At 60.7% G+C, this 24,632-nt stretch overlaps 1 protein-coding gene across 10 annotated transcripts in view; it reads right to left on the bottom strand.

Annotated features, from left to right (window-relative positions):
* PLEKHG5 (pleckstrin homology and RhoGEF domain containing G5) overlaps nucleotides 1-24,632 on the bottom strand; it is a 51,658-nt gene that overhangs the window by 1,955 nt on the left and 25,071 nt on the right. For 4 of the 10 annotated variants that reach the window (XM_082390359.1, XM_082390363.1, XM_082390365.1 and 1 more), the window contains 18 exons: nucleotides 8,517-8,646; nucleotides 7,480-7,582; nucleotides 7,035-7,095; nucleotides 6,588-6,679; nucleotides 5,993-6,129; nucleotides 5,566-5,711; nucleotides 4,805-5,020; nucleotides 4,538-4,726; nucleotides 4,139-4,234; nucleotides 3,387-3,437; nucleotides 2,919-3,068; nucleotides 2,461-2,571; nucleotides 2,183-2,332; nucleotides 1,962-2,099; nucleotides 1,688-1,807; nucleotides 952-1,084; nucleotides 743-858; nucleotides 452-651 (listed from right to left, as the gene is read on the bottom strand). In XM_082390359.1, coding sequence (XP_082246485.1) covers nucleotides 452-651; nucleotides 743-858; nucleotides 952-1,084; nucleotides 1,688-1,807; nucleotides 1,962-2,099; nucleotides 2,183-2,332; nucleotides 2,461-2,571; nucleotides 2,919-3,068; nucleotides 3,387-3,437; nucleotides 4,139-4,234; nucleotides 4,538-4,726; nucleotides 4,805-5,020; nucleotides 5,566-5,711; nucleotides 5,993-6,129; nucleotides 6,588-6,679; nucleotides 7,035-7,095; nucleotides 7,480-7,582; nucleotides 8,517-8,646 — 2,339 coding nt within the window. Of the gene's footprint in view, nucleotides 1-451; nucleotides 652-742; nucleotides 859-951; nucleotides 1,085-1,687; nucleotides 1,808-1,961; nucleotides 2,100-2,182; nucleotides 2,333-2,460; nucleotides 2,572-2,918; nucleotides 3,069-3,386; nucleotides 3,438-4,138; nucleotides 4,235-4,537; nucleotides 4,727-4,804; nucleotides 5,021-5,565; nucleotides 5,712-5,992; nucleotides 6,130-6,587; nucleotides 6,680-7,034; nucleotides 7,096-7,479; nucleotides 7,583-8,516; nucleotides 8,647-12,593; nucleotides 14,232-15,613; nucleotides 15,760-20,190; nucleotides 20,350-21,166; nucleotides 21,246-24,632 lie in introns of those variants that run through there. The other 6 variants (XM_082390360.1, XM_082390367.1, XM_082390364.1 and 3 more) reach the window with 6 other exon arrangements.

Raw genomic sequence — 24,632 nt, 5'->3', positions numbered from 1 at the left:
GAGTCAGCCCAGCCGAAGGAAACCGAGACGGCCTGGTGCAGCCCACGCTGGGCAATGCAGAAGTCTACAGCCTCTGCCCTCCTGGAGCTCAAGGCTCAAGAGATGGCAAGCAGGTGGCACCTGAGCCCACAACACAGGTATCAATAATGGTGTCTGTCGTGACCACGGCATCTCCTGTTGGATACAGTCTAAGAATCTTCAGCTCAGCTCCAGGCAGCTACCACTAATGTACCAGATTTGGCACTCAAGTTGAAAACCGTTTGCCATCCTCCCCCGGACTCTGGTAGGAGACAGAGCCCCTGTCCCCACCCCCACTGGGTTCACATCATAAAGCCGTTCAGAGGAAACGGATGTGACCGGCCCTGTCCAGTGCTAATGGCCTCGGGGTCAAGAGTCCTGGCTGGAGTGCCTGCCCTGCTCTGGCTGGCTGGGTGGTCCTGGACAAACGTACCAGCGCTGCGAGTCGAGGCTGTTGCTGCTTTTGCGCAGGATGGTAGGGGAACTGGCCGCCGAAGTGCTACTCTCCCCTCCTTCCTCCTCCTCGTCTTCCTCCTCCTCCTCTTCCTCCTGCTCATCCTCCTCCTCTGCCAGGCTCTGCAGGTGCTGCTGGCCGCCTGGGTGCTCCTGCACGCGCAGCTGCTGAAGCTGGTTCTGCGGGTGTGGGTGCACAGGGCCCCAGCGGGCTGTGAGCAGCGGCCCCCACCAGGCCGCCCTGCCAGCCTGACCACCGCTCTGCTCTCACCTGGGCATCGTAGATGGCGTCCACCCAGCCACGGCACAAGGCCTGGCCGCTGGCCTGGAACGTGTAGGCCCCCACGGCGCTGTGGAACTCGTTCAGGTAGATGAGAAGGAAGGACCCTGGTTAGGAAGGGCTCGCCTCAGCGCTGGCTGAGACCACGGCCCCTGCCCGTCCCAGGCCCTGCACAGGGGTGGCGGGGCCGGGCTCCTCACCAGGGTCCCGAAGCTCCCGGCACACGATCTTTTCCACCAGCAGCGGTGGCCTGATCACCTTGGTCCTCTCTGCCTTCTTCACCGCCTTGGTCACCAAGAGCAGGTCAGTGAAGAGGAAGCAGTACACGTCCATCTGGGGGACGGGAGGCCGCGGGAGGCCAGAGGTCAGGGCCACGGCAGGGACCCTCAGCCTGTCTGCGGCAACACCCTCTCCTGGGGGTACTGGTGTCAAACACCTCCCTTCCCCCACTCCCCACGAATCTGAGAGTAAAATTCAAATGAAGGGCAAGCTGATTTTCTTTCATCAAGTGATATACTTGTGATTTATGCCAGTTAAAAGTTTACATTAAAGAGGAAAAGGAAGGTGGTTTTAAAATCACGCTTTGTAGGCTCTGGGTTACACAGTGCCTTAAAAATTAATAGCTCAGTAGCAAGACTCTGGGCTGTTCCTGTCCTGCTCACGGAAGGTGCCCCCTCCTTCCCACCAGGAACACATGTGGCACTGGCAAGTGGGCCAGAATGGCCCCTGATGGGCTGGGACCCAGCTGCTGTATTTGTAAAAAGCAAGCGTCAGGCAGATAATCATCCCTCATACGATCATAAAGTCACCAGTTCTTAAATTGCCACCCAAGTGACCGGGCAGCTAAGAATCACAAGAGGTCCCAAGGAAAGGGTGTTCGAAACCCACAGGGTAAGAGGGGGTGGGGCGAGGGCCCTGGGTGTGGGGTGGAGTCACCTTGCTGTCCTTCCCCTCCTTCATCCTCAGGCTCCCTTCCAGCAGCAGCTGGCGTGTCTCCTCAGGGGAGGCACCAGGGATGGGTGCCGTCAGGTCCAGATGTAGAAATTCCTTCAGGAGCTGGGGGTTTGGGGGCGCAGGTGCGGGAGAGGTCAGAGTCTGACTCCTCATCTCAGCGGGGAGTCCTCCAGAGAGATTCCCAGCATAGCCTCCCATCTGTCTGCCAGTTTGGCCCTTCCTCGCTCCCAGCAGGGCCACAGACGGAGGCGCCCACCTTGTCCACCTCGTCGTTGCTGCCCTCCACCACCTCGTAGGCGTCGATGCGGCTCACAACGGCCGCCAGCCGCTGCCTCTCCTGTCGCTGCCGCATGCACGCGTTCACGTGGTGGATGAAGCGCTCCACCGAGCCGATCTACGGGTGGGCCAGGGCAGTTCAGGTACAGGGCCGGAAGGGGCCGCAAGCCAGGGAGGGACCCTGCCCGCCGCCCCAGTTACCATGGTGACGACGGCCTCCTTGGCGCGCGGCTCGTCGGTCTTCCTTAGCACCGACTTGAGCAGCAGCGGGTACTTGGTGAGCCGCTGGTGGGGCTTGGCCAGCATGTCGCTCAGCTTCAGCCGCTGGCACTGCTGGTGCTTCTCGGCCCACTGTGGCGGGGAGGCGGGGGCGGGGCTCATGGCAGGCCACGCCCACCTCCAGCCCCCCCTGCACCTGCCGCCCAGGTGGGCCCACCGTCCTGTGCCCGGGCCCACCAGCGAGCCCCACCCGCCCTCACCGTGACGTAGGCCCGGAAGAGGTCGTTGTCCCGTAGTAGGCCCCGCATGTACTCCATGCAGCTCTCCTCCTCCATGCAGTATCGGATGTAGGGCTTGAAGAGGGAGCCGAACTGGCGCAGGGCGGAACAAGCACAGCACCGGTTACCGCGCGCTCCCCGCGGGCTGGGCTCGGCACTCGCTCTTCCTTACTGCCTTTCGCGACCACCGCAGGGGGCAAGCTTATTATCCCTGTTTTCCACGTGAGGAAAGCCTCAGCGAAAGCGATCACCCTCGGCCAGGTAGCAAGGGTACATGGCCAGGTGGGGTTCACACCAGGGCAACCGATTCTGAATTCCACGCCTCTGACCACTAAGGGTCATTCGGGCCATCGGTCAGGGGGAGGCTGGGGTGATGGGCAGATGGGATCGGCGCCCAGCCCCGCCTCAGTGTCCCTGCCTGCGTCCGACCCGGCCCGTACCATCTTAAAGCCTTTGAGGAAATCCGCGGGCTGCAGCAGCGCCCGCGTGCGCCGCGCCTTCTCCAGCACCGGCGCCATCACGCTGCCCCACAGCCCGCGGTGTAGCCGCGCGATCTCCGGGACGTTGCTGAACAGGCGCTCCGCCTCCACCTGTGGGTGGGTGGGAGGTGCGCTCGGCCCTGCCCCTCTACCGGGCCCCGCCCCTGACCGTCCCCCTCCCCTCCCCTCCCACCACCCGTTGGCCCCGCTCCCACCTTTCTTCAGCACGCTCCCATCCCCACCCCCTGGTTCCAGGCGCCGCCCCACCCTTTCTGCAGCCCCAGCCCCACCCCCTGAGGCCAGGCCCCACCCCTCACCTACTCCACCAGTCAGCCCTGCCCCTGTCTGTCCCCTCCCTTGCTCTAGCCCCTCCCCCCTCCCCCGCTACTTTCTGGTACTGTCCCCCCCCACCCCCAGGCCCTGACGCACCTCACACAGCAGCCCTGACTCTTGCAGATTCAGGAGGCAGCACAGGAACAGCTGTGGGGGGCAGGGAGCACTGCAGCTGGTGGAGGGGAGGGGGGGGTCCCAGTCCCGACGCCCCACCCAGACTCTTAGGCTCCCCTCTACCCTTTCCCCATCCTGGGAGGCCCTGAGGCAGCCTGGGACAGAGAGGGTTCACACTTTGAGAAAAGACGGCCCCAACGGCCCACCTGGGGGTCCCCCTGCCCAGGCCCCTCCTGGAGGGAAGCTCTGGGACACTGCCCTTGCAGCCATACCTGGAACTGTCTCCTCCACCTCTGCCCTGGCTCAGTCTGGAGCTTCTGCCCCGAGGGTGCCTTCCTTGAACCCACAAGCCCAGGACAGGTGCTCCCCCAAGGTCGAAGTCCCTACACACATCCCCCAGTGCCTACCCATTCTGCCTCCTCGTCTAGGGTGTGGGCTGCTGGGCACCTGGCACATAGCAGGTGTTCAGAAACAGCCGATGAAAGGATGAGTGAGAGGATGAGGTCTGTATTAATCAGCTCAACCTGGCAAACTCACCCCAAGCCCCCTCGCAGGTTCCCCGGGGCCCTTGGGAATCACCTCCACCCCAGGGTGTGGCCCTTCTCCCGCTTTCCTTCCCCTCTGTTGCTTGGCACCTGCTTCTTCTGCAAAGGCCCAAACTCTGCTCAGGGGCACCCAGAGGAGGCCACGGGGGGTGGGTAGGCGGAGTGGCTCTGGGCCCACCCCATACTCACGTTGGTGATCACCCTCAGTTTCTTAATGTAGGAGGCCTCTGTGTGCAGGAGCTCCCACACCGCCTCCTGCTGGTGGCACTGCCGCCGGGTCAGCTTCTGTGGGAAGGGCAGGGTGTCTCCAGGAGCCCCGGCGCGTGCCCGGATGGCCGGAGCAGGCGGAGAAGGGTGAGCGGCCCTGCACGCAACCTTTTTCCCAGCTGAGACACAGGGGTCCCCCAAGTTCTGGGCCAGCCACATTTTCACCTCGCCTGAGTTCCTCCAAAGCGGGTTAACGGTGAGAGCAGCCTGGCAGGGCTGTCCCGTGGAACATCCCGTCACCCTAGGAAGGGCCCCGTGGAGTAGGGGGATAACGTCCCCCTTTCCCTGAGGGGGGAGGGGAAGGCCACGGGCGGCACCCACCTCGTGCCCGTCGATGAGCTCCCGCCAGCTGTCCTCCAGCCGCAGGCAGGCGTCGTCCTCGTCCTCCTCTTCATCACCTTCCTCCTCCCACGAGTCGTGGTCAAAGCACAGCCTCCGGGGCAGCCTGGGCAGCCCGAAGAGGCTGTAGGCATGCAGCTTGCCCTCCAGCTGCTCCAGTTTGTCCACTTCCTGAAAGCAGGCCTGTGGTCAGGGTCAGGGGTCAAGGCCAGCCAGCTGCCCTGCCCCAGGGCCCACGCGCCCACATACCCGGCCGAAGGCGCTGGTGCTGGGACCTGAGCTGAAGAAGCCGCTGAAGCGACTGGCCGCCCGGTTCTTCCAGCTGTCACTGCCGCCACTGCTGCTGCTGCTGCCACTACTGCTGCCGCTGGGCAGAGAGCAGCTGGAGGGCGCTGGGGGCTCCTGCCCAGGGACGCTCGCCTCCCCCAGGAACTCCGACATGTTCTTGCGTCGGCGGCCAGGGGCCTGGCCAGGGAGCAGGTGTCAGGGTGGGTTTCTGGGACCTTGGCCAGCCTGGGAGGCAGGAGGGTCTCTGCACGCCCCCGCACCCTGGGGCGCCGCCTCTCCTGAGACCTACACGTGCTCTGGGGGCTGGAAGGCCCAGACAGATGCAGCTGGATCCCCCTCCCGCCTGCCGCCCCAGCCAGCAGCATGAAGCGGGTGGGGAGAACACGCAGAGTCACACACACACTCGGATGCACTCAGCAGCCCAGATCCAAGTGGATCCCCGACACACACTCACAACCAGTGACACACAAAGTCTCACTCCCCACGCAATGTCTGCTTAGACACACATACACACACACAGAGTCCTCGGGTACAAGCAGACTCTCAGAGACGAGGCCCATCACCGTGGGGTATGGTTAGATCCAGAGAGGGCCCCGTATCCTCAAGGCCAGCCCCATTTCCCAGAAGCGGAAAGTAAAGCCCCCAGAGGGAGCAGCGAGGCGCCCAGGTGACCTCTCCTCTGGCCCCTCCCCGTCCCCAGCCCCGACACAGCCCCTCCTCACCAGGATGTCCAGGCTCTCCCGGCGGCTCTGCGGGTCCACGCGCTCCTGGGTGGGGGGCCCGGCCCCGGCTGACCGCAGGATTGGCAGACTCAGGGACTTGGAGTCCTTCACCCCCTGCTCTACCTTCCCTTCGTCCCCTGGCTTGGCTGGGGTGGCATCAGGGACAAGTAGAGGTCCTCAACGCCCAGGCCCAGTGGAGAAGGGGGCCCCAGTACCCTCTCCCCCAAGGATCCAAACCAAGGCCTGGCTGCCCTCCCCTGAAGCCCCGCCCTGCCAACGCCTGGCACTGCCGCCCAGCAGAGACACCTGTATGGTAATGAGCTTGCTCAAGGCCGTGGCCAATGGGAACCTGAGCCTGGGAAGAAGCACCCTCCCCAAGGGACCCAGCCATGCCCCAGATACCCGGCCCATCTAGTCATCTGCTCACCTTTGACCCGCAGGTAGTGTCCCCCGAACCTGTAGGCCTCAAAGGTGAGGGACAGGGGCGTGTTGGACTGGTCCAGGTAGATATCCACTTTGCCCAGCGCAATGCCTTTCCTTTCAAATACTGGCAGCAGCACCTCCCTGCCCGGGACAGGAGGTGCGTGTGTGCTGGGGGCAGTCACGTGAACCTCCACCCCGTCCACAGCCCCAGCGCCACCCCACCCACCCAAAGGAAAAGGGAGACACCCAGGGGATCACACACAGGTCCGTGCGCACACACACACCTGCCCACAGAGGTTCACACGCTCCTGCGTGCGTCTACACACGAGACAACACGCCCTTGCCCTCACATGTTCACGTCTACACACCAGGGCAGACAGACACCGTTGCATGTCCGTCCACACCCGTTCACCCCCGCAGGACTGGGCCACGCGCAGGGGCTGGGATACAAACACGGCACCCCGGCCCTCACTGCACATGGGTGGGGTGCCCACAGGTGGGGGACATGCTTGTTCATAGGCCACCACACAGACACACACAGTCACACCTGCAGGAGGCCACACCTGCCCCCCAGCCCCGTTCTCCCCACCAAGCCCTACCCCAGCGACTTCTTCTTCATGGCTGGCACGATCTCTGTCTCGATATCCACGTTCAGGTCAAATTTCAGCGTGAAGCACTCCTTGCTTGGGTCCTAACAGGACAGGGGTCTCAGTTCCGCACCCCTCGCCCCCTAGCCTCCCCACCCCAGGGTTCCAGATGGGAACCCCAGCAGGGAAGTGAACGCAGGGGTCTCCCAGCCCTCTTCTGCCCCAGGGAGGCACCCGGCATCCCTCCGTGGAGGCAGGAGCTCCTGGAGCATCCCCCACCTGGGCTAAGGTAAGCAGGACCGGGCTACAGGGCTGGGGGGCGAGGGAGGCACACGCTCACTCCAGGCCCCATCCCTGGTCCTGGAACTTAGAGCAGACGGGCCCAGCCTCGGGAACGGAAAGGGCCCGGGAGGGGCAGAGGCTGTGGGCGCCTGCTCTGCCAGCCTGGGGGCTCCTTACATCTGTGTGTCTCCTCCAGGCTTTCTTCTTGGAGAGCTTCAGGCCTGTGCTCTTCCGGTCCCTGCAAGGAAGCCGGTGAGGGCAGAGGTTGGAGGCCTGGGTGGGCCCTCACCAGGGTGGGATATGGGCTGGCCCCAGCTGGCTGCCCACCCGTTGCTGGCCCTAGGTGACCAGGTAACTCAGGTTCGCTCAGGCAAGCCAGGACTCACGAGGGGCTGTTCGCCCTCTGGTGGCCGGCCCGGGAGTCACACCCAGCGGTACCTCATCAGGTAGAGTCTGATCCCAGAAGCCCTGGAGGCCCACCCTCCAGGAATCCGGGCAGCAGCAGGGGCCCGGCGGGGTCTCCAGTCAGCTCTTCTGAAGCCTCTTGTCCCTGGCTCTGTGATCTGAGACCCAGCCTTGGGACCCCCCAGGTGTCTGCCGTGCCCACCAACCCCTCACCTACCCCTTGCCATCCACAGAGCTCTCCTCCTCCTCCTCCATGTCCACTGCAGGGCTGGTGCGCGGGGGGCATGACCGGGTGGACACATTCCGAGCCAGGACAGAGCCTTCGGTGTAAAGTGGGAGTGGGGTTGTGCCCGCTCCCTCCCTGGCCCCCTCCTTAGCCTTCCAACACAGCCGACTCCAGAGGGACCAGGGCCTGCTACCGACCTTCGGACCCCACCCCAAACTAGCCAGGGCCCCTCAGTTCTGTGAGGGGAGGGACTCAGTCACCGCTTATCATTTATCCACCCCCAGACTCAAAAAGACACAAGGGCCCTGGGATGACACCCCGGGTGATGCCCTGCCCCCAGTACAAGTCCGCCTCAGTTTACCCATCTATTAACTAGGGATAAAGACGCCCTGCCTCTGGGATTGCTGCAGGAAGGAACCCAAGTCCATGGCTCTTTCTTGCAGGCGTCCCCTCCCCCACCACGGTGACCACACCCAAAGTCCCAGGAGGCCCTGGCAGAGGGGACGAGGCCTTTGGTCCCTCTGACCAGCTGGGAAAGGAGACCAGAGCCACCCCAGCACAGCCAGTTGGCGGTAGGCCTGGGCCAGGTCCCTGTTCAGCAGGAGGGGTTTCTTGTTTCCTGCTGCAAGTTCCTTCCGACCTGCCCATCCCCAACCCACCCACTGCTCACTGGCTGCCTGGCTGGAGAATCTGCCCAGAGATCCCCTGCCCTGAGGACAAGAGGGAAGGGGACCTTCTCCGTGCTGGGCCGGGCAGGCACAGAGGCGGGGGCAGCTGTGGGAGGTGCAGACCCATCGAGAAGGACCCGGCACCTGGTGGAGACAGACCTGCCTTCGAGCTGGGCCGGTCCCCAACTTTTTCTCTTGTTAAAAAACTTGTGGAACAAAAGGGACGGCAGTGGACTTGGGTTTCATCGTTTACAGTCAACTCGTGTCCTTCTGATGGCCCTGTCGTGATGCCGACAGTTAGCAGGACACTGCGCCCCCAGGCAGGGAGCTCTGGGGGCTGGGCCCCCTCCCTGTGCTCACCTTGGGGGGGCAGGTCGAAGCGGACGTGCCCATCATAATGCATGGCGCTGTGGCACTTGCTGTCACAGGCCTCGCAGAGGCTGAGGGGGCCCCGGCGGTGCAGCTGCTGGCAGTCGGCGTGGTGGCATACCTGTGAGGGGAAGGATGGGGTGGTGGGGTGGACCCAGACCACTGCAGTACACGGGGCTCCTGGCCCCTACGGGGGCGACTCTTCAGGTCCAACCATCCACGCCCCACAGAGCGCCCATCAAATGCTTCCCGAGCACCTACTAGGTGTCCATTCTGGGAGATGCAGAGAAAGCAAAGCCCTGCCCGCAAGGAATGCGATGCCAAAGGGGAGATTTCAAGTAGGTAACCACGAGGCGGGTGCTACCAGGGCCTCTCTCAGAGCGCAGGCAGAAAGGGCACCAAAAAGTGGAGCTGGGGAGGACATTTGGTTTGCTCAACTCATTGTCTGAAACAGAATGCCTCCCCCTCCTCCCTGCCCAGGGCTTCTGCCCTCAATTCTATGACCTGTGTGGCCCCCGAGCAGCTGACCCCGCCTGGATTTCTAAGTTAGGGTGTGAAGGGGGTTATGGAGGAGTCAGGGAATGGTGTTGGCCTCTGGGTGCCTATGTGGTACCCACGGGCCGTTGCTTAGTGACAGGATCCCAGACTTACCCAATCGCCCCAGGCTACTCTCATCCCCACCATCATGGATGACTGTCCTATCTTCTCCGTCCCCCAACCCTCCCTAACTCACTCCCCACCAACCCAACTGCCTACTTTTCTAGGGAAACAGAAGCCATCAGAAGGCGGTCCACAAGCTCCTACCACCACGTCCACCCACCTGCCCCGGGCTGCAGGGGCTTTGCCCTGCTCCAATCCCAGGCCAGCCTTCCACCGAGACCCCCCTCTCCAGCCTAAGAATGGGGACCCCGCTCAGCATTCATCCCTCTCACCGGATCATTCCCACGGGCAAACCAACCTGTTTCTCTCCTTCCCTTTACAGCTAAACTCACCCCTTCCTGTTCTTTCCTCCCATTACCCTCTATTTTCTTTCTCCCTGACTTTTTGTTTAAAAATATTTCAAACCTACAGAAAGTTATAAGAATAGTACAATGACATCCATACACCCTTCTGGCTTCCCCAGTTGTTCACATTTGGCGCAATGGCTCATGACCCCCCTTCCCCTGGGGAGGAAATCATGACACCACCTGAGAACACAGACCTGCTCGTGCAAAACCCCAACACAACTGTCACACTTGGGAAACTGAGCGATGATACTTAGTCCACCTAGAGTCTACCTTGGCATTTTCCCAACTGTCTAAATAATGTCCTTTATGGATTTTTTTTCCCACATGGGATCCAATCAAGGTTCACACGTACATTTGGTTTTGTCTGTTTATCCCTTTAAGAATGAATGCCCAGGGACTGCCCTGGTGGCGCAGTGGATAAGACTCCACGCTCCCAATGCAGGGGGCCCGGGTTCGATCCCTGGTCAGGGAACTAGATCCCACAAGCATGCCACACCTAAGAGTTCGCATGCCACAACTAAGGAGCCCGTGTGCCGCAACTAAGGAGCCTGCCCGCCACAACTAAGGAGCCCACATGCTGCAACTAAGGAGCTGGCAAGCCGCAACTAAAGAGCCCACCTGCCACAACTAAGCCCCGGTGCAACCAAATAAATAAATAAACATTAAAAAAAAAAAAAAAAGAATGAATGCCCAGGACTTCCCTGGTGGTCTAGTAGTTGAGAATCCGCCTTCCAATGCAGGGGACGCGGGTTCGATCCCTGGTCAGGGAACTAAGATCCCACATGCCGCGGGGCAACTAAGCCGGCATGCCACAACTGAGACCTGATGAGCCAAAAATAAATAAATAAATAAATATTAAAAAAAAAAAAAAAAAGAATGAACGCCCTAGTTTTTTGCCCCCGTCTTTCATGACACTGACATATTTGAAGCAGCCAGGCCAGCAGTCTGGCAGAAAGGTCCTCCACGTGGACTTGTCTGGAGGTCTGGGATAGTTTCAGGCTGAGCATTTGGGCCAGGACGCCAGAGAGTGGACTGTGTCCTCCTCAGTGTGCCCTGGCGTCAGATCATCTGGGGATCTCGCTGTACTTTGTAAAGTCGCATTCTCTCTTTGTAATGAGGAAGTCATATCGGGGTGACACTTTGAGATACTCTGCTCCCCAGCAATCGCACACTCCAGGGCTTTAGCCCTTGTTGATGGCTTTTGCCTAAATCAATTATTACTACGATGGCTGCAACTGGAGATTTTCTAATTCTTCCATTTTCCCTCAGACCCTCTCCCATCAAGCTTTGGCCCCCTCCCCAACTCACTCTTCTCAGGTCCCCAATGATGTCCACGTTTCTGAGTCCTCTCGTCTGTTCTCCCAGGACCCAGCATTTGACACAGGTGGTCTCTCGGGAACCATTTCTTCCTCAGCCCCCAGGACCCGTGCTCTGCTGGTTCCCTCCCCTCTCAGCCCCTTTGCCTGCTTCCTGATCTCTCGCCATCCGTGGACCCCTTCTCATTTTATCCACATCCACCCTCCAGTGACTCAGTCAGTCTCATGGGGCAGGCTCCCACAGTGAACTCTCCAGTCGGGACCAAGCATCTCAAACTTAAAACATCTGCACAGGGACTTCCCTGGTGGCGCAGTGGTTAAGAATCCACCTGCCAATGGAGCCCTGGTCCGGGAGGATCCCACGTGCCTCGGAGCAACTAAGCCCATGCGCCACAACTACTGAGCCTGCTCTCTAGAGCCCGCAAGCCACAACTACTGAGCCCACGTGCCACAACTACTGAAGCCCGCGCACCTAGAGCCCGTGCTCCGCAACAAGAGAAGCCACTGCAACGAGAGGCCCACGCACTGCAACGAGGAGTAGCCCCCGCTCGCATAGAACTAGAGAAAGCCTGCGCGCAGCAACGAAAACCCAACCCAGACAAAAATAAATACATTTATAAAAAAAATAGGGCTTCCCTGGTGGCGCAGTGGTTGAGAGTCTGCCTGCCAGTGCAGGGGACACGGGTTCGAGCCCTGGTCTGGGAGGATCCCACGTGCCGCGGAGCTACTGGGCCCGTGAGCCACGACTGCTGAGCCTGCGTGTCTGGAGCCTGTGCTCCGCAACGAGAGAGGCCGCGACGGTGGGAGGCCCGCGCACCGCGATGAGGAGTGGCCCCCGCTTGCCGCAACTAGAGAAAGCCCTCGCACAGAGGCGAGGACCCAACACAGCCAAAAATAAATTGATTAATTAATTAATTAAAAAATAAATAAATAAATAAAACGTCTGCATGAGCTCCTGAACTTTTCCACGCAGCTCCGTCCATCTCAATGACTAGCAACGCCTTCCGGGTGTGGTGATGTTATGGGTTGAATTGCGTCCCTCAAAAAGACAGGTTCAGTCCTAACCCCCAGCACCACAGAACGTGACCTTATTGGAAAGACGGGCATTGCAGATGTCATTCGTTAAGCTGAGGTCATACTGGGGTCTGCAGTCATACAGCATAGAGTATGGAGTAATCGTATGACTACTGTCCTTAAAAGAAGAGGAGAATAGACACAGAGATGGGACACACAGGGAGAAGGCCATGTGACAACGGAGGCAGCAACAAGACTGATGCATCTACGAGCCAAGGAATACTGAGAGGCTCCTAGACGTGCCAGAAGCTGTGAGAAGCAAGGAAGGGTCCTGCCCTGGAGCCTTCAGCGGGAGCACGCCCTGCCCACACCTTAATTTCAGACTTCTGGCCTCAGAACTGAGAGAACAAACTTCTGTTGTTCTAAAGCCACCCTGATTTGTTACGGCAGCCCCAGGAAAAGAATACATTAGGCCAAACACCTTGGGGTCACCCGTGATCTTTCTGTTATTCCCCCACTCAGGCAAACACTTCTGCGGGCTCCACCCTTAATATCTGTAGCTTCAACCCGGCCACCCTCTCCAGGCCACCTCAGGCCCCGGCCCCAGCCCCCATGGCCTCTTAGCAGGGTGACAAGGCCTCAGAGCTTGTCTCCCTGCTTCCGCCCTTGACCCCAGTCTGCTCTCCGTGAGCGGCCACAGTGGACCCAGGTCAAAGAGGAGTCACACGTACCTCCTCAAAACCCCGCAGCGGCTCCCCATCTCCTGCCGAGGCTGGTGACCTCAGGGGCCTCCGGTCCTGCTCTCCCATCCTGGCTCTGTCCACTGCGCCCACTGGCCTCCCGCCTTCTGGCGTGCTTCTTCGGACGTGCTCCACCGCTGAGCCTTGGCTTCTGCTAATCCCTCAGCCTGAAATGCTTTTCCTCAGACGCTGAGATAACCAGCCGCCTCCCTTCCTGCAGACCTTCACTCAAAAGTCCTCATCTCACCCTTCTAAGGTTTCATTCCTCCGCGCTCCTGGTCACCTCCTCCACCCCGCCGCCCTCCTCTCCTTCAGGCCTCCCACTGGTGGACAGTCTGTGTGCTTGACTTTGTTGCCTCCACACCGCCAGCACTACAAGGACGGCAATTTTGGCCCGTCGGGTTCGCTGCCTGGTCGCCAGTCCTAGCCGCTCAATAAATACTGGTTCAATTATTAAGTAGCGTGATGGAGGATCACTGGAGATCTTGGCTGGAGAGAGCCCGATCAGAGATTTTCAAGATGACAGATAGGGTGAGGATGGGTTAGACAGCAGAGAAAGTGGCCCGAGAGAGGAGGAAAGAGGGAACTGAAAAAGTCTGATCATTGATAACGTGGTCCTCATGTGCCTGGGGCTGCACTGGGGGGCTCCTCATCTCAGAACGTAGGGGCTATGATTGTCTGTACTTTACAGATGAGGAAAGTGAGGCTCAGAGTGGTTAAGTAACTTGTCTAAGGTCACACAGCCAGTGGAGTCAGGACTTGAACCCAGGGTATGTAGCTTCAGAGCCCACATTTTCACCACATTCACACCATCTCTTGGGTAGTGGAGAAGGGAGAGAGGAGTGGGGGAGGCTGCCTTCGGGTCAGCCTTGGGGGCTAAGGAGACAAGAGGAAATCAATTATATTGAATAGTTTTATGGTTGCTGTTTTGGCTCTTGTGTCCCTTCCACTCCTCCATCACACAGAAAGGGAACATGGACACAGAAATGACAGCTGGCAGGGGGCAGACTACAGAAGCCACTTGCTCCAGGGGGCGCTGGCTTCTGGGGGGCTGGGCCCTGGGCAGTATGGCCCATATTCCCGATGGCAGCCTGGGCACCAGGCGCCCCGCACTTCCACACCCTTCTTGAGGGGTCTTCAAGTGTGTTCTCGGTGCTGGAGGCAAGGGTGAGGGGCACTCTAAGCAGAGCAGCTGTTTCTATCTTCACTTGATCTACTGCTAAAGTGTGAGGACTCCCCTGGCGATCCAGTGATTAAGACTCCGCGTTTCCACTGCAGGGGGCACGGGTTCAATCCCTGGTCGGGGAACTAAGATCCTGCATGCCGCATGGTGTGGCCAAAAGATTAAACAAACAAACCAAAACATTTTTTTAAAAGTGTGAAAACCCCTATTCTCCTCCATGGCTCTGCCCCCCACCCTCTGGCATCCCCAGGGCACTTCTGACAGACGGCCTAGCTTTGCAGATGCTGGGACCCACGGCCGTGAGCATCGCCTCTTGACAACAAATCTGGGGAAAGCACTTGTCTTTTCCTCCCAGGAGTCCCACAGCCTGCCAGCTCGGCAGCCCTCTCGCCCTCTGTGTCCAGCCTGGCAGCCAGGCTGGCACAGGTGCCCCCCTGACCCCTTCCAGGCCTCTCGCCATTTCCCTGACGGCTTGGCATTGGGCAGTGGGACTGCGGACCTACCAGCTGCCCAGGCCCTGGTCTCACAGTGGGTGGGGGGGTGACATGGCAGGAGCCATGCTAGGTTGTAAGGGTTTGCGGGGGGGTTTCTGGGACCCTTCCAGCCCAAGTCCCTGGTTCTGTGCCACAATCTCGTTTTTAAACCAATCCAGTATATAGATGGCAGATTTCACAAGGATTCACTCTTTAAGGCAGGTTTAGCATTCAACAAATATTTATCAAGCACCTACTATGTACCCTGCCCTGCAAAGACACTGGGCTTGAGAGACTCGGGAATATTCATTTCCCAGCACCGTGGTGGGCCTTGTTTAACTCCGCCACAGCTTCTCCTTCTCCTCTTGCTATTACTGTTACTACCAGACACTAATGCTAATAATAACGATGGGAACCCGGCTGGTGGCTGACCCCCTCTGCTCCCATCCTCCCAGCAGCCCCCAGGCTCAGGGACATCAGGGGATGTGAGTCAGGCCCAGGATCGGAAGCAGGTGAGTATTCAGCAGGTTTGGTTGAGGATGAAGCTCCGAGAACCCCCAGCCCAACTGGGAGGCGGAGGCTCGGGTGGGCAGAGCCCACAATGTTTGCTCCCCACCCCTTCTCTCACCTCCACCCCCTCCAGGGTTGGGGGTCTCCCCAGCACTATAGCAGGGCAGCCCCTTCTCAAAGCCAGACCCCTGGGCCTCTTCTCTCAGACCCAGGGTCTACTCCCCACCTCCTTGCTGCCCACCACGCCCACCCTCTGAGGGCAACAGCACCCCAGCCAGCCAGAGACGGATAGCAGGGTCCGGGACCAAACGTTCCCAGGACTCAGCCAAAGAGGGGCGAGCCCACCAGATGGAACAGCCAGGTCACGCTGCATCTCCAAAGGCAAAGAATGGACCACAATTTTACAAATAACAGGGGGCCGGGCCCTTTGGGGAGCATGGTCTAGGCTGATCCCCACAGGGACGGGGGCACAAGAAGTCAGTCTTCCCTGTCACACCAGGGTGTTGGCCAGAGGCAGGAGTAGGAGGGGTGTGGGTAGGGCCTGGGCAGAGGAAGGAAAGGGGGAGGGGTGGCCCAGTCCAGGGCCTGGGACCCACAGGTGTGTCCGGAGTCAGCCCCAGACACAAAAGGCCAGGCGCTGGCGGTCTCCTCCGCTGCCTGGCACCCTTGGTGCCGGGGTGGGGGACACATCCCAGGCCCCCAGCCCCTCATCGCCCCCCGCACCCCCGCGGTGTGCACCCGGGGCAGGGGTCTCGGCCGCCGCCTGCCCATCCGCTTAAAGACGCGCGCGGACGAGGGCGCGCGCACCCGCCCCGGCCTCCCCGCCCGGCCCCCCGCTCCCCTACCTGGCCTTCCCCGTGGCGGCCGCGACCCCCCGCCCAGCCGGGCTCGGAGTCCCCGGAGGGCAGCCCGGGGCTCGGCCTAGAGGCCGCGCGGCGCCCGGAGACGCCGGGTCCCGTCCCCATGGCGGCCGGAGGAAGCGGCGGTCTGCGCCGCCCGCCGGACAAAGCGCGGAGCCCCGCTTCCTGCCATTGTGCGGCCGCGCCCGCCCGCTGAGCGCGCCGGGACCCCGGGGGCGGGGAACACCCACCCTCCCGCCCGCAGCCCGGCTCTGACCCCCAGCCCAAAGGTCCCGGGCTCAGAGGGTCCCTCCCGGGCCTCCTCCTTCCTCCAGGGGAGCTCCTTGGATGCTGGGGGCAGGGGGCCCGCCGGTGACACACGCCCTCGCCTTGACTGCGGAATCCCGGCCCCCGCCCAGTCCCGCGGGCGCCCCACTCTGCTCACACCTCCATCCCGACCCCAACGCAAACGGCTGGGGCACAGGAGATCCCTCCCGGCCGAAAGGGCATCTCAGTCCCCTCCCTCCAGCCCTGGGGACCCCCGCCCCAGAGCCTCAGCCCGGGGGACCTCTTCCCCCTCCCCCGAGGGAGCTCCCTTAATGCTGGCGGCAGAAAAGGGGGGACCGGACCAGGGACACATCCCCCTCCGGGTCCTCAGACCCCGATCCCTGTCCAGCCCCGAGGACATCTGTCTCCGCTCTGACCACCGACTTCCCCGCCTCAGCCACCCCCGGCGCTCAGAGGCCCTCCTGAGGGTCATCTTAGTGCCCGCCCACAATCCAAGAGACCCCCGCTTCAGAGCCTGAGCCCGGGGGGCCCCCGCTCCCACTGCCCAGGCCAGTGGTGCTGGCAGAGGAGCAGAGGGGCGCCGGTGACCACAGGTGGAGGCGGCGGGCGGAAGGCAGGCGCGCGGGGCGGAGAGGGTGGTCCTTGGGGAGCATCCAGGAGCGGAGTGAGACGGGGCTGTCGCGGAAAACCCCGCAGCCCAACTCAGCTTTCCGTGAGGCCCCTGCTGCTGCGGGCTGGTCCCTCCGGGCCAGGGGCCACGCGGGATTCCGGGTGCCCTACCGCCAGGGGGCGCTCATCAGAGACTGGCGAGGACGCCGACCAAGATTGGGGTGTGGTGCCGGGGTCCCCACTGTAGGTTGTCAAAGCGCTTTTGCACTCATTCCCGGGAGGCGGAGGCGGGCACTGTTATCTTCATTCATCGCGTGGCGGATAAAGTGAGGGGAAAGTCCACAGGCAGGACTGACACCCAGACTTTTGACTCTGGGGTTCTGGAATGGCCTCCCTGGGGAACTCCTCAGGACCCATGGGGGAGGGGGACATGCTGTCATCAGCCCCCCCATCCCCTAGTCAGCTCCCCCTCAATCTGGTTCTGGGTGGAAAGAGGGTGGGAGAGCAGCAATTTATTTGGGCCAGGAGCTTTAGAGGACCCCCTCTGCTCCCAAATCCTGAGCCATCCACTGTCCACACCACTGGCAGATCTCTTGTAAACTAAAGCCTGCTCATGTCACTCCCCCACAAACCCTCCTGTGGCTTCCCATCTTGCTTAAAATAAAATCCCAACTGTGGCCTGGCTCCTACCGTGCCTTCTGGCCAGTTCCACAGGGTGGTCCGCCATGCTGGCTTCCTTCATCCCTACAACTCACCAAGCTCAGAGCCTGCACCTCTGCATTCTCTGTCTGGGACACAATGTGCCCCTGATCTTCCAACAGCTGGCACTGGGCCCCACCTTAACTGCTACCTCCCGAGGAGGCCTTCACTCTTCTCTCAAAATAAATAGCCCCTTACCCTGAAACTCTCAAACCCCTTACATTGAATCATTCCCTCCGAAGCAGCTATTACTACCTGATATTATTTTATTTCTTTGTTCACTTCTTGATTATCACTTTTCCCTGCTAGACTATCCTCTCCAGTGGCCAGGAGTCTTGGCTGTCTGGCCCACGCTTCATCCTCGGCACTTAGAATAGTCCTGGCCACCACAGGTGCTCCGTGCAGACTAGATGATAAATGGATGAATGAAAGCGGAGGAAGAGGAAGGGGCTTCATGCCAGAGAAGGCCACTGAGACCTGAAAGGTCTTGGCCAGGATGTCCCTTTCTGTGGCCAACAGTCAACAAAAAGCTTTCCCCACTGCCTGTCCACAGGTTCTCTCCTTCCTCCTAGCATCCATGACCTTGGCTTGCTGGCCCCAGGCAGGTCAGTTTCCACCTCAAAGCTTGGAGGTGTTGAACATGCCCCCTGCCCCTGCTGCTGCCCCCCACCCCCGGCCAGCCGCGGAGCAGTCCCAAGTGCCCAGGCCTGTGCCAAGTTCTGTTCACTCTTCTAAAAGACCATAAGGAGGAAACACTGGTACTACCCCCATTCAACAGACAAAGAAACTGAGGTTCAGAAAGGTAAAGTGACTTGTACTAACAGCAGATGCCCACTGGACCACTACCCATGTGCCTCAGGCACAGGGAAGGCTTGGGGACATGAAGACCAGCCAAGTGGTGGTTTGGGCAGCAGGGTCTTGAGGCCCACCCCCTTGGGGACAGGGCAGATCCCCAAGCCCACTGGCCTGGGGTAACCAGGTTGCATCAAGTGGAGACCATCAGGGCTGGGCCAGGACAGGTCACCAGAGGTCACCTGAGTGACCAGGTTCTGGCCACCCTGAATCATGCTCCTGCTTGGGTCCTCCATCCAGGGCTGGGGCTGCTCCTTAGAAGGCCAGGGCCCTGCTGCCCCCGAGCCAAGAGTGCAGGGTCAAGGAAACTGCAGAGCAAGGGAGGAAAGGCACCCCAGGCCCCTGCACCAGGGGAGGGAGGGAGGAGGCCTCAGCAGGCTCTGAGGTTCCCACCTCCTCTCTACACGAGACAGCTGCTGAAATGGCCCATGCGCAGGCCCAAAAGGTCCCGGCCCCTGACTCCCTGGGGAGGGGGCCCCTCCCCAGCCCAGCCGCAGCTCCAGGCTCATGAGTCAGGACTGGCTTGTTGAAACTGATACCCAGAAACCAGATGCTGGGGCTGATGAATAATGGAGTCACCAAGGCAGGAGCCCCCCTCCCACTCCCGCCCAGCACCACCTCCCCAGCCCCAGAAAAGCAGAGGCCTGTTGGCATCCCCTCCCCCACAATGGGCTGGGGCCCCAGCCTGGTCTGCAGTGGGAGAGGGAGCTCCTTGTCTAGGAGAGGTCACAGGTCTGGGCCAAGGTCTGGAGCCAGTTCTGTGCTCTGTCCACAGGAGACTGGCCTAGAACCAGGAGTTGGGGCTCCCTGGCCAGGGGGACACCCCTGCCCAGGGGCTCCCTACCTGAGCTAAGCTCCCCTGGGAGCCTACCAGCCCCAGGGCCCCAGCTGGTACTTTGGAAATCCAGGGGCGGAGGCTGCATGCGTGGGCATGTTGCCCGGCGGGGAGCCAGCTCTGCCAGGCTGCTCTCCTGCTCCCAATGGTCCACCTGGCTCCTCCCTTCCCCTAGGCCTGGGCCTCACCCCTCATCCTTGGGTTCTGGGGTCCACCTGGACGCAGAGCCTGCCCTACGGCCCTGCCCTGTGCCGGGCAGATGGCAGGGGTGTAGAGAACCTCTCTGCAGGCCAGCCCTACTGCACCAGCTGCAGAAGCCAGCAAAGCCCCTTCCTCCCCAGGGAGCTGACCAGCTGGGACTGGTCGGTGCTAGGGGGAGAAGGAAAGGCTGTGATCCATGAACTTCACCTCCTGCCCAGTCCCTGCACAGATATGCCAGATCCTGGAGCCAGGACCCCGGCGTGGCAGGCTGTGCCCTTCTCCTGGCGCCTCTTTCCTCAGAGCCACACAAAAGGCTCCTTGGGAGGGAGTGGGGCAGAGAGCACAGGCCTGGGTTGCGGGAGACCTGCTTCTGGGGCCCATCTACCCCTCTGCCCTTCCCCACCTGTGTGAAGAGGGCACTGGCCAGTTCTCTAGAATTTTCTATCTAGGGATGGCTGCTGGGTCCTATTGTGTGTCTGGACTCTGGCAAAGGGGCAGAGGAATAGTGAAATCCTCCTAGAGCTCCCCAAACCTGGGGAAGGCAATGGAGGAATCTGTAGGGCCCGGGGCCCCCTGGGCCTCCACGTCCTCAGTCTTTCATCAAGGTGGGCCAGGGCCTCTCCTGGCTTCATGGGTCCTGTCCCTCTGCCCTTCCCCCTAGCGGGGGCCAGGCTTGGCCCAGGCTGCCTGAGGTGCAGACTCTCACGCCCCCTGCCGGCCTCGAGAGGGCTTTCCGCCTGGGACCGACTCGGACGCCCAGATGGGGCAAGGTCGCCGAAACCGCCCAACCAAGCCGCGCCAAAGCCCCTTCAGATCCCCTCGCCCCACCAGCAGCCCTCACACCAGGGCTGGGGCCCTGCAGACTCCTCACGATCATGTCTCCCAGCCGACCGCACCCTAGAGTCACTGTGGGGGCGGGCGCTGGAGCCCATTCCACCCTCAAGTAAGCGGAGGTGGGGCCAGTGGCGCCCATCGACACCCACCTGCTGGCCTAGGACTGTGCGGGACCCTCCACCCAGGGTTCTGTCCATTCATTCAGGGAGAGTCTTGGCGCCCGGACCCACCCCCGTCCGGACCCCAGCTTCCCCGTGAGACTCACCTAGGGACAAGGGTCTCCTCCCCAGTGGCTGGGGCTCGGGCCAAGGCTGCCAAAGCTCCGACGGGCCCGCAGGGAGAATGGGACCGGAGCCGCCGGGCGGGCTCGGTCCGCTCTGCGCCAGCTATGGGCGCCGGGCGTAGGGGAATTACGGTAGGCCGGCGCGGGCGCTACCACCTGGGCGGGCCGGGACGTACCATCGGCGCGCCCGGCTGGGACGGGGGAGGGTCTGCGGTCCCGGGAAGGGCCCGGCGCCCCACCCGGCGGCCCAGGGGGGTGGCAGGAGGGCCGGCCGGCGCTTGGAGCTAATCTAGGGTCCGCGCTGTGGACAGAGGGGAGGAGGCTCTTGTCACTGTTTCCGAGGGGCCTGCCCTTTACAGACCTGCGGAAAGCTCAAAGTCTGTAGTCTTTAACCTGGGCTTGAAGACCCGAGCTCGGCCGCCCCCGACTAGGGCCCGCGGCGAGACGCTGCCCCCCGGGGTCCAGGCGGGGGGTACCCGCAGGCCCAGCCCGTCCCGGGAATCGCCCCAAGCCAGGCTCGCTTCCGCTGGATTCTGAACGGCGCCCTCCACGGCGCCTGAGAAACGGGCCCGCCTTGCTCCGTGCCTCCCTCTTTTTTCCTGGCCCACGCCTAGCAGGTCCTGAAAAAGGGGGCCATTCTGCCCTTTGGTGGTTCCCAGCATCTTGAGTTTAGAATAACTCTGTGCTCAGGACTGGAGGTGGAGATAGTGTCTGGGGACACAGGGATCCCACTGAGAAGGCAGGCCACCCAGCCCCAAGCACACCTCCCTGCTTCCCTAATTACCGAAGCTAGCAGATGGGCGTGGTTGGGCTGGGACCCCCGTGGGAGCCTCCGGGTTCAGGCCTACCTGCATTTTCCCAATTCTAGACCACCTCCATCAGGCCCCTCACCAGGCCTGGGCCTCCAGGCTGCTGGAGCCCCCTCCTAATGGGAGCTACCCTCCTCGTCAGCACTCACCTTCCTGGGGCTGGTCCACACCAGAGCAACTCGTCTCCGCCAGGTAGCATGAGGTGGGTCCTCTGTCTCTGCCTCTTGGGCACCCCGGGCTTTCACCTTCTCCCCTCCAAATTACTTAGCCAAAGCCCCCAAATTCCCCTTGCGTTGCTCCGCTGGTCCTGCCCCATTCTCCAGCTGCACACTGGACTGCCCCCTGTCTACAGCTGACTAGCATCTCCACAGACCAGCCACCTCCAGAGATCCCCAGAATCTGGCCATTCTCAAGGGCACCCTGGCTGGCCTCCTACCTCTTACCCCCAAAGCATTGCCCAGGAGAATAGGTCACTCCCTCTCCCATTATTCACTACATCCTGCCCATTCTTTCTCCACAAGGACCTCAGATCCACCCCTTCCTCTGCCCTGTGGCCACTGGTCTTCATCTGACAACCCCTCCGCTAGACACACACACCACCCCTCCTGACTCATCCCTGCCACCTCACAGCCCACTGTTAAGCTGGAAGAGAGCTCTGAAGTCATCAAATTGAATCTCCACTCTCTCTGCTTAAATACTTCTAGGGATGGGGTACTCACTATCTATGTGCATCAGGGAACAGCTTCAGCTGTTGGAAACTCTTGCCTATACTGAACCAAAGCTCACCTCCCTGCCAGGCCCCTTGGGACCCATGAAGAAAAACTCACCTCCCTTTCCTCCTGACAGTTCCTTAGAAATGGTAGGCTCTGAGGACAGACAGACCTGGTTGAGTTCTGGCCTTGCCTGGTCAAGTCATTGCACCTCCCTGCTTCTCAGTGTCTTGTCTCTAAAATGGAGATGGGATGGTCCCTACTGCACAGGGTGGGGGGAGGACTAGATGAGGTCCCCGTGGTGAGGCACTAAAGCAGGGCCTGGCACATAGTAGGTGCTGAGTAAATGGTGGCTGCTAGAACTAATACCTTTAAGGATGATGCCCTAGGGTCCCATCTCCAGGATAAACACCCCCAAGTCTTCTGTCCCCTCAAATGTGGTCCCCTAGGCCAGTGTCAGCCCTCCTCCATGTCCCCTTCTGACCCGAGGTGCCCTGTACAGACTTTCATCAGAGTGCCCAGCTCAAGGGAGCCCAGACTCTGCCCTGTGGTTAACTTGCAGCAGGGCGGGGTCACTCACTGTGTCATCACCCGGCCCCCTGGGACAGAGGGAGCAAACACTTCCTTCGTCTCCCTGACAGGACACCTGCCCTGGGAACTGGACAGATGTGCAATAAACATTTGTCTGGCTGGGTGGGGTTGGCTGGGGTCTGGGATGGAACCCAAGGAGGTCTCAGATCTCAGGGAGGGGAAGGAGGACACGCGCGAAGTCTAGGGGTTTCTCTCCCCCTGCAAGGAAGATGGACACGTGGCTGCAGATAGCATCCTCTTGAACACCTGCAGCAAGCCACACTGTGCTAAGCAGTTCACATGTCAGCCCTCTTTTTCATCCTTGTTGCAACTTGAGAAGCCTCAGTTTCCAGATGAGGAAACTGAGGCTCAAAGAGGTGTAGTGACTTGCCCAGGGTCACGCAGCGGGAAAGGGGTGGGCTGTGACCCTGGAGCTCCCAGGTGTGGGCTACTCTATACATCTTCATCCTGGGGAAGGGTAGGGACACAACTTCCCTCCGGTGATCCCCAAGGCAGGTAATCCAGACACCTCACCTGGACATCAGGGTGTTGTTCCCTCTTCAGCTTTGCCTCCCTTTCCCCATCCCCTCCTCAGCCCTGCTCGCTCCTTACATCCTCAGAAAGCCTCCTGGCTCACTCAGCTTTCTTCCAGCTCAATACCCCCTCATTTCTCTCGACACCAGCAGCCTCCTCCAGGAAGCCCATCCTGGTTATCCCCATCCCTCTAGAGTGAACTCCAGGGACAGGAGGTAGGGGTGGGGTGGCTGATTCATCTCAAAAGCCTCAGCACCCAGGAGAGGCTCAAATAAAACCTCAAGGGTGGGGCTTCCCTGGTGGCGCAGTGGTTAAGAATCCGCCTGCCAATGCAGGGGACACGGGTTTGAGCCCTGGTCCAGGAAGGTCCCACATGCCGCGCAGCAACTAAGCCCGTGTGCCACAACTACTGAGCCTGAGTTCTAGAGCCCGCGAGCCACAACTACTGAAGCCCATGCACCTAGAGCCCAGGCTCCGCAACAAGAGAAGCCACCGCAATGAGAAGCCCGCGCACCGCAATGAGGAGTAGCCCCCGCTCGCCGCAACTAGAGAGAGCCCGCGCGCAACAAAGACCCAACGCAGCCAAAAATATAAATAAATAAATAAATAAACAAACAAAAAAAACCCCTCAAGGATGGGCCTGGAAGCGGAAGGGTCCAGCTCTGTTGGAAGATGGCCCTTCCCCAGGGTAGCCTGGGGGGCCAGTTTGACAAACCCAAGTCCTCACTTCCCTCCTCCTCCCAGTGGGGCTGGGATGCAGCTCCGGGAGGGCAGAACCTTTGTTGCCTGGAGATCTCCAGGGCCTAGAACCAGGCCTGGCACAGCAGGTGCTTAAAGCTGATTTGGTGAATGAATGAATGACGTCATCTCCTTCAGAAAGCTAGTCACATCCTGCTAGCCGTTCCTCGAATGGCTGGGGAGGAGAGTGAGAACGATGCTCTCCGTCTCACTCCAGGCCAAGCTGTGCCAGTCGTGCTGTGTGATGTGGGCAAGTTCTTTTGTCTCTCTGAGCCTCAGTTTCCTTACATTTCACGTGGGAATAATAATAATGCTTTTCTTCTGAGGTTCTCTCGAGGGTTCAGTGAGACAAGCGTGAGGGCCTAACAACCTGCCTGGTGGTTATTATTATCACCAACAATAGGATATTCTGGAACTTCCCTGGCAGTCCAGTGGTTGGGACACCGCGCTTCCACTGCAGGGGGCACGGGTTCGATCTCTGGTCGGGGAACTAAGATCCTATGTGCACACGGTGCGGCCAGAAAATAGAAAACAACAACAATAGGATATTCTTCGCTCCTCTTTCTCACCAAACCTGGGTGTCATTCACCTCGTCTCACCCTCTGCTCCAGCCTGCTCATACCCTTGGCAAGACCTGCCTCCCACCCCTTCTCTCCTGCCTCTGCACTTCTGCCTGTGGCAGTCCCCCCGTCCTGGAGGGCCCTTGCCTTCTGCTCTGCCTATCCACGTTTTCACTTCCACCAGAGGCCACCTGCTCCGGGATGTCCTCCCTGACTAGCCCTTCTCCCTCTGATGGCTCAGGCATCCTTGTCCCCCAAGTCTGTGTCATTTGTCCCAGAGTGGGTCCCACCAGTGATAGGACTTGGGCTCTCCCCCTGCAGGCTGGGTGACCCTCTGGCTGCTGATGCCAATGTCAGCCATGCTGAGTTGCAGGCAGCCCAGGGCTGGGACCTGGAAGCTGCAGAGGACCCACACATGCTCTGACACCAGCTCTCATCTCACAGGCCTCACCCCTGGCCCTTCCTGCGGCAGCTTGTGGGCCCGCCCCAGGAGGAGCAGCTGC

The sequence above is a fragment of the Balaenoptera borealis genome (genome assembly GCF_965194805.1).
Source record: "Balaenoptera borealis genome assembly, chromosome: 1".
NCBI lineage: Eukaryota > Metazoa > Chordata > Mammalia > Artiodactyla > Balaenopteridae > Balaenoptera > Balaenoptera borealis.
This window is presented reverse-complemented; position numbering and strand designations above follow the sequence as displayed.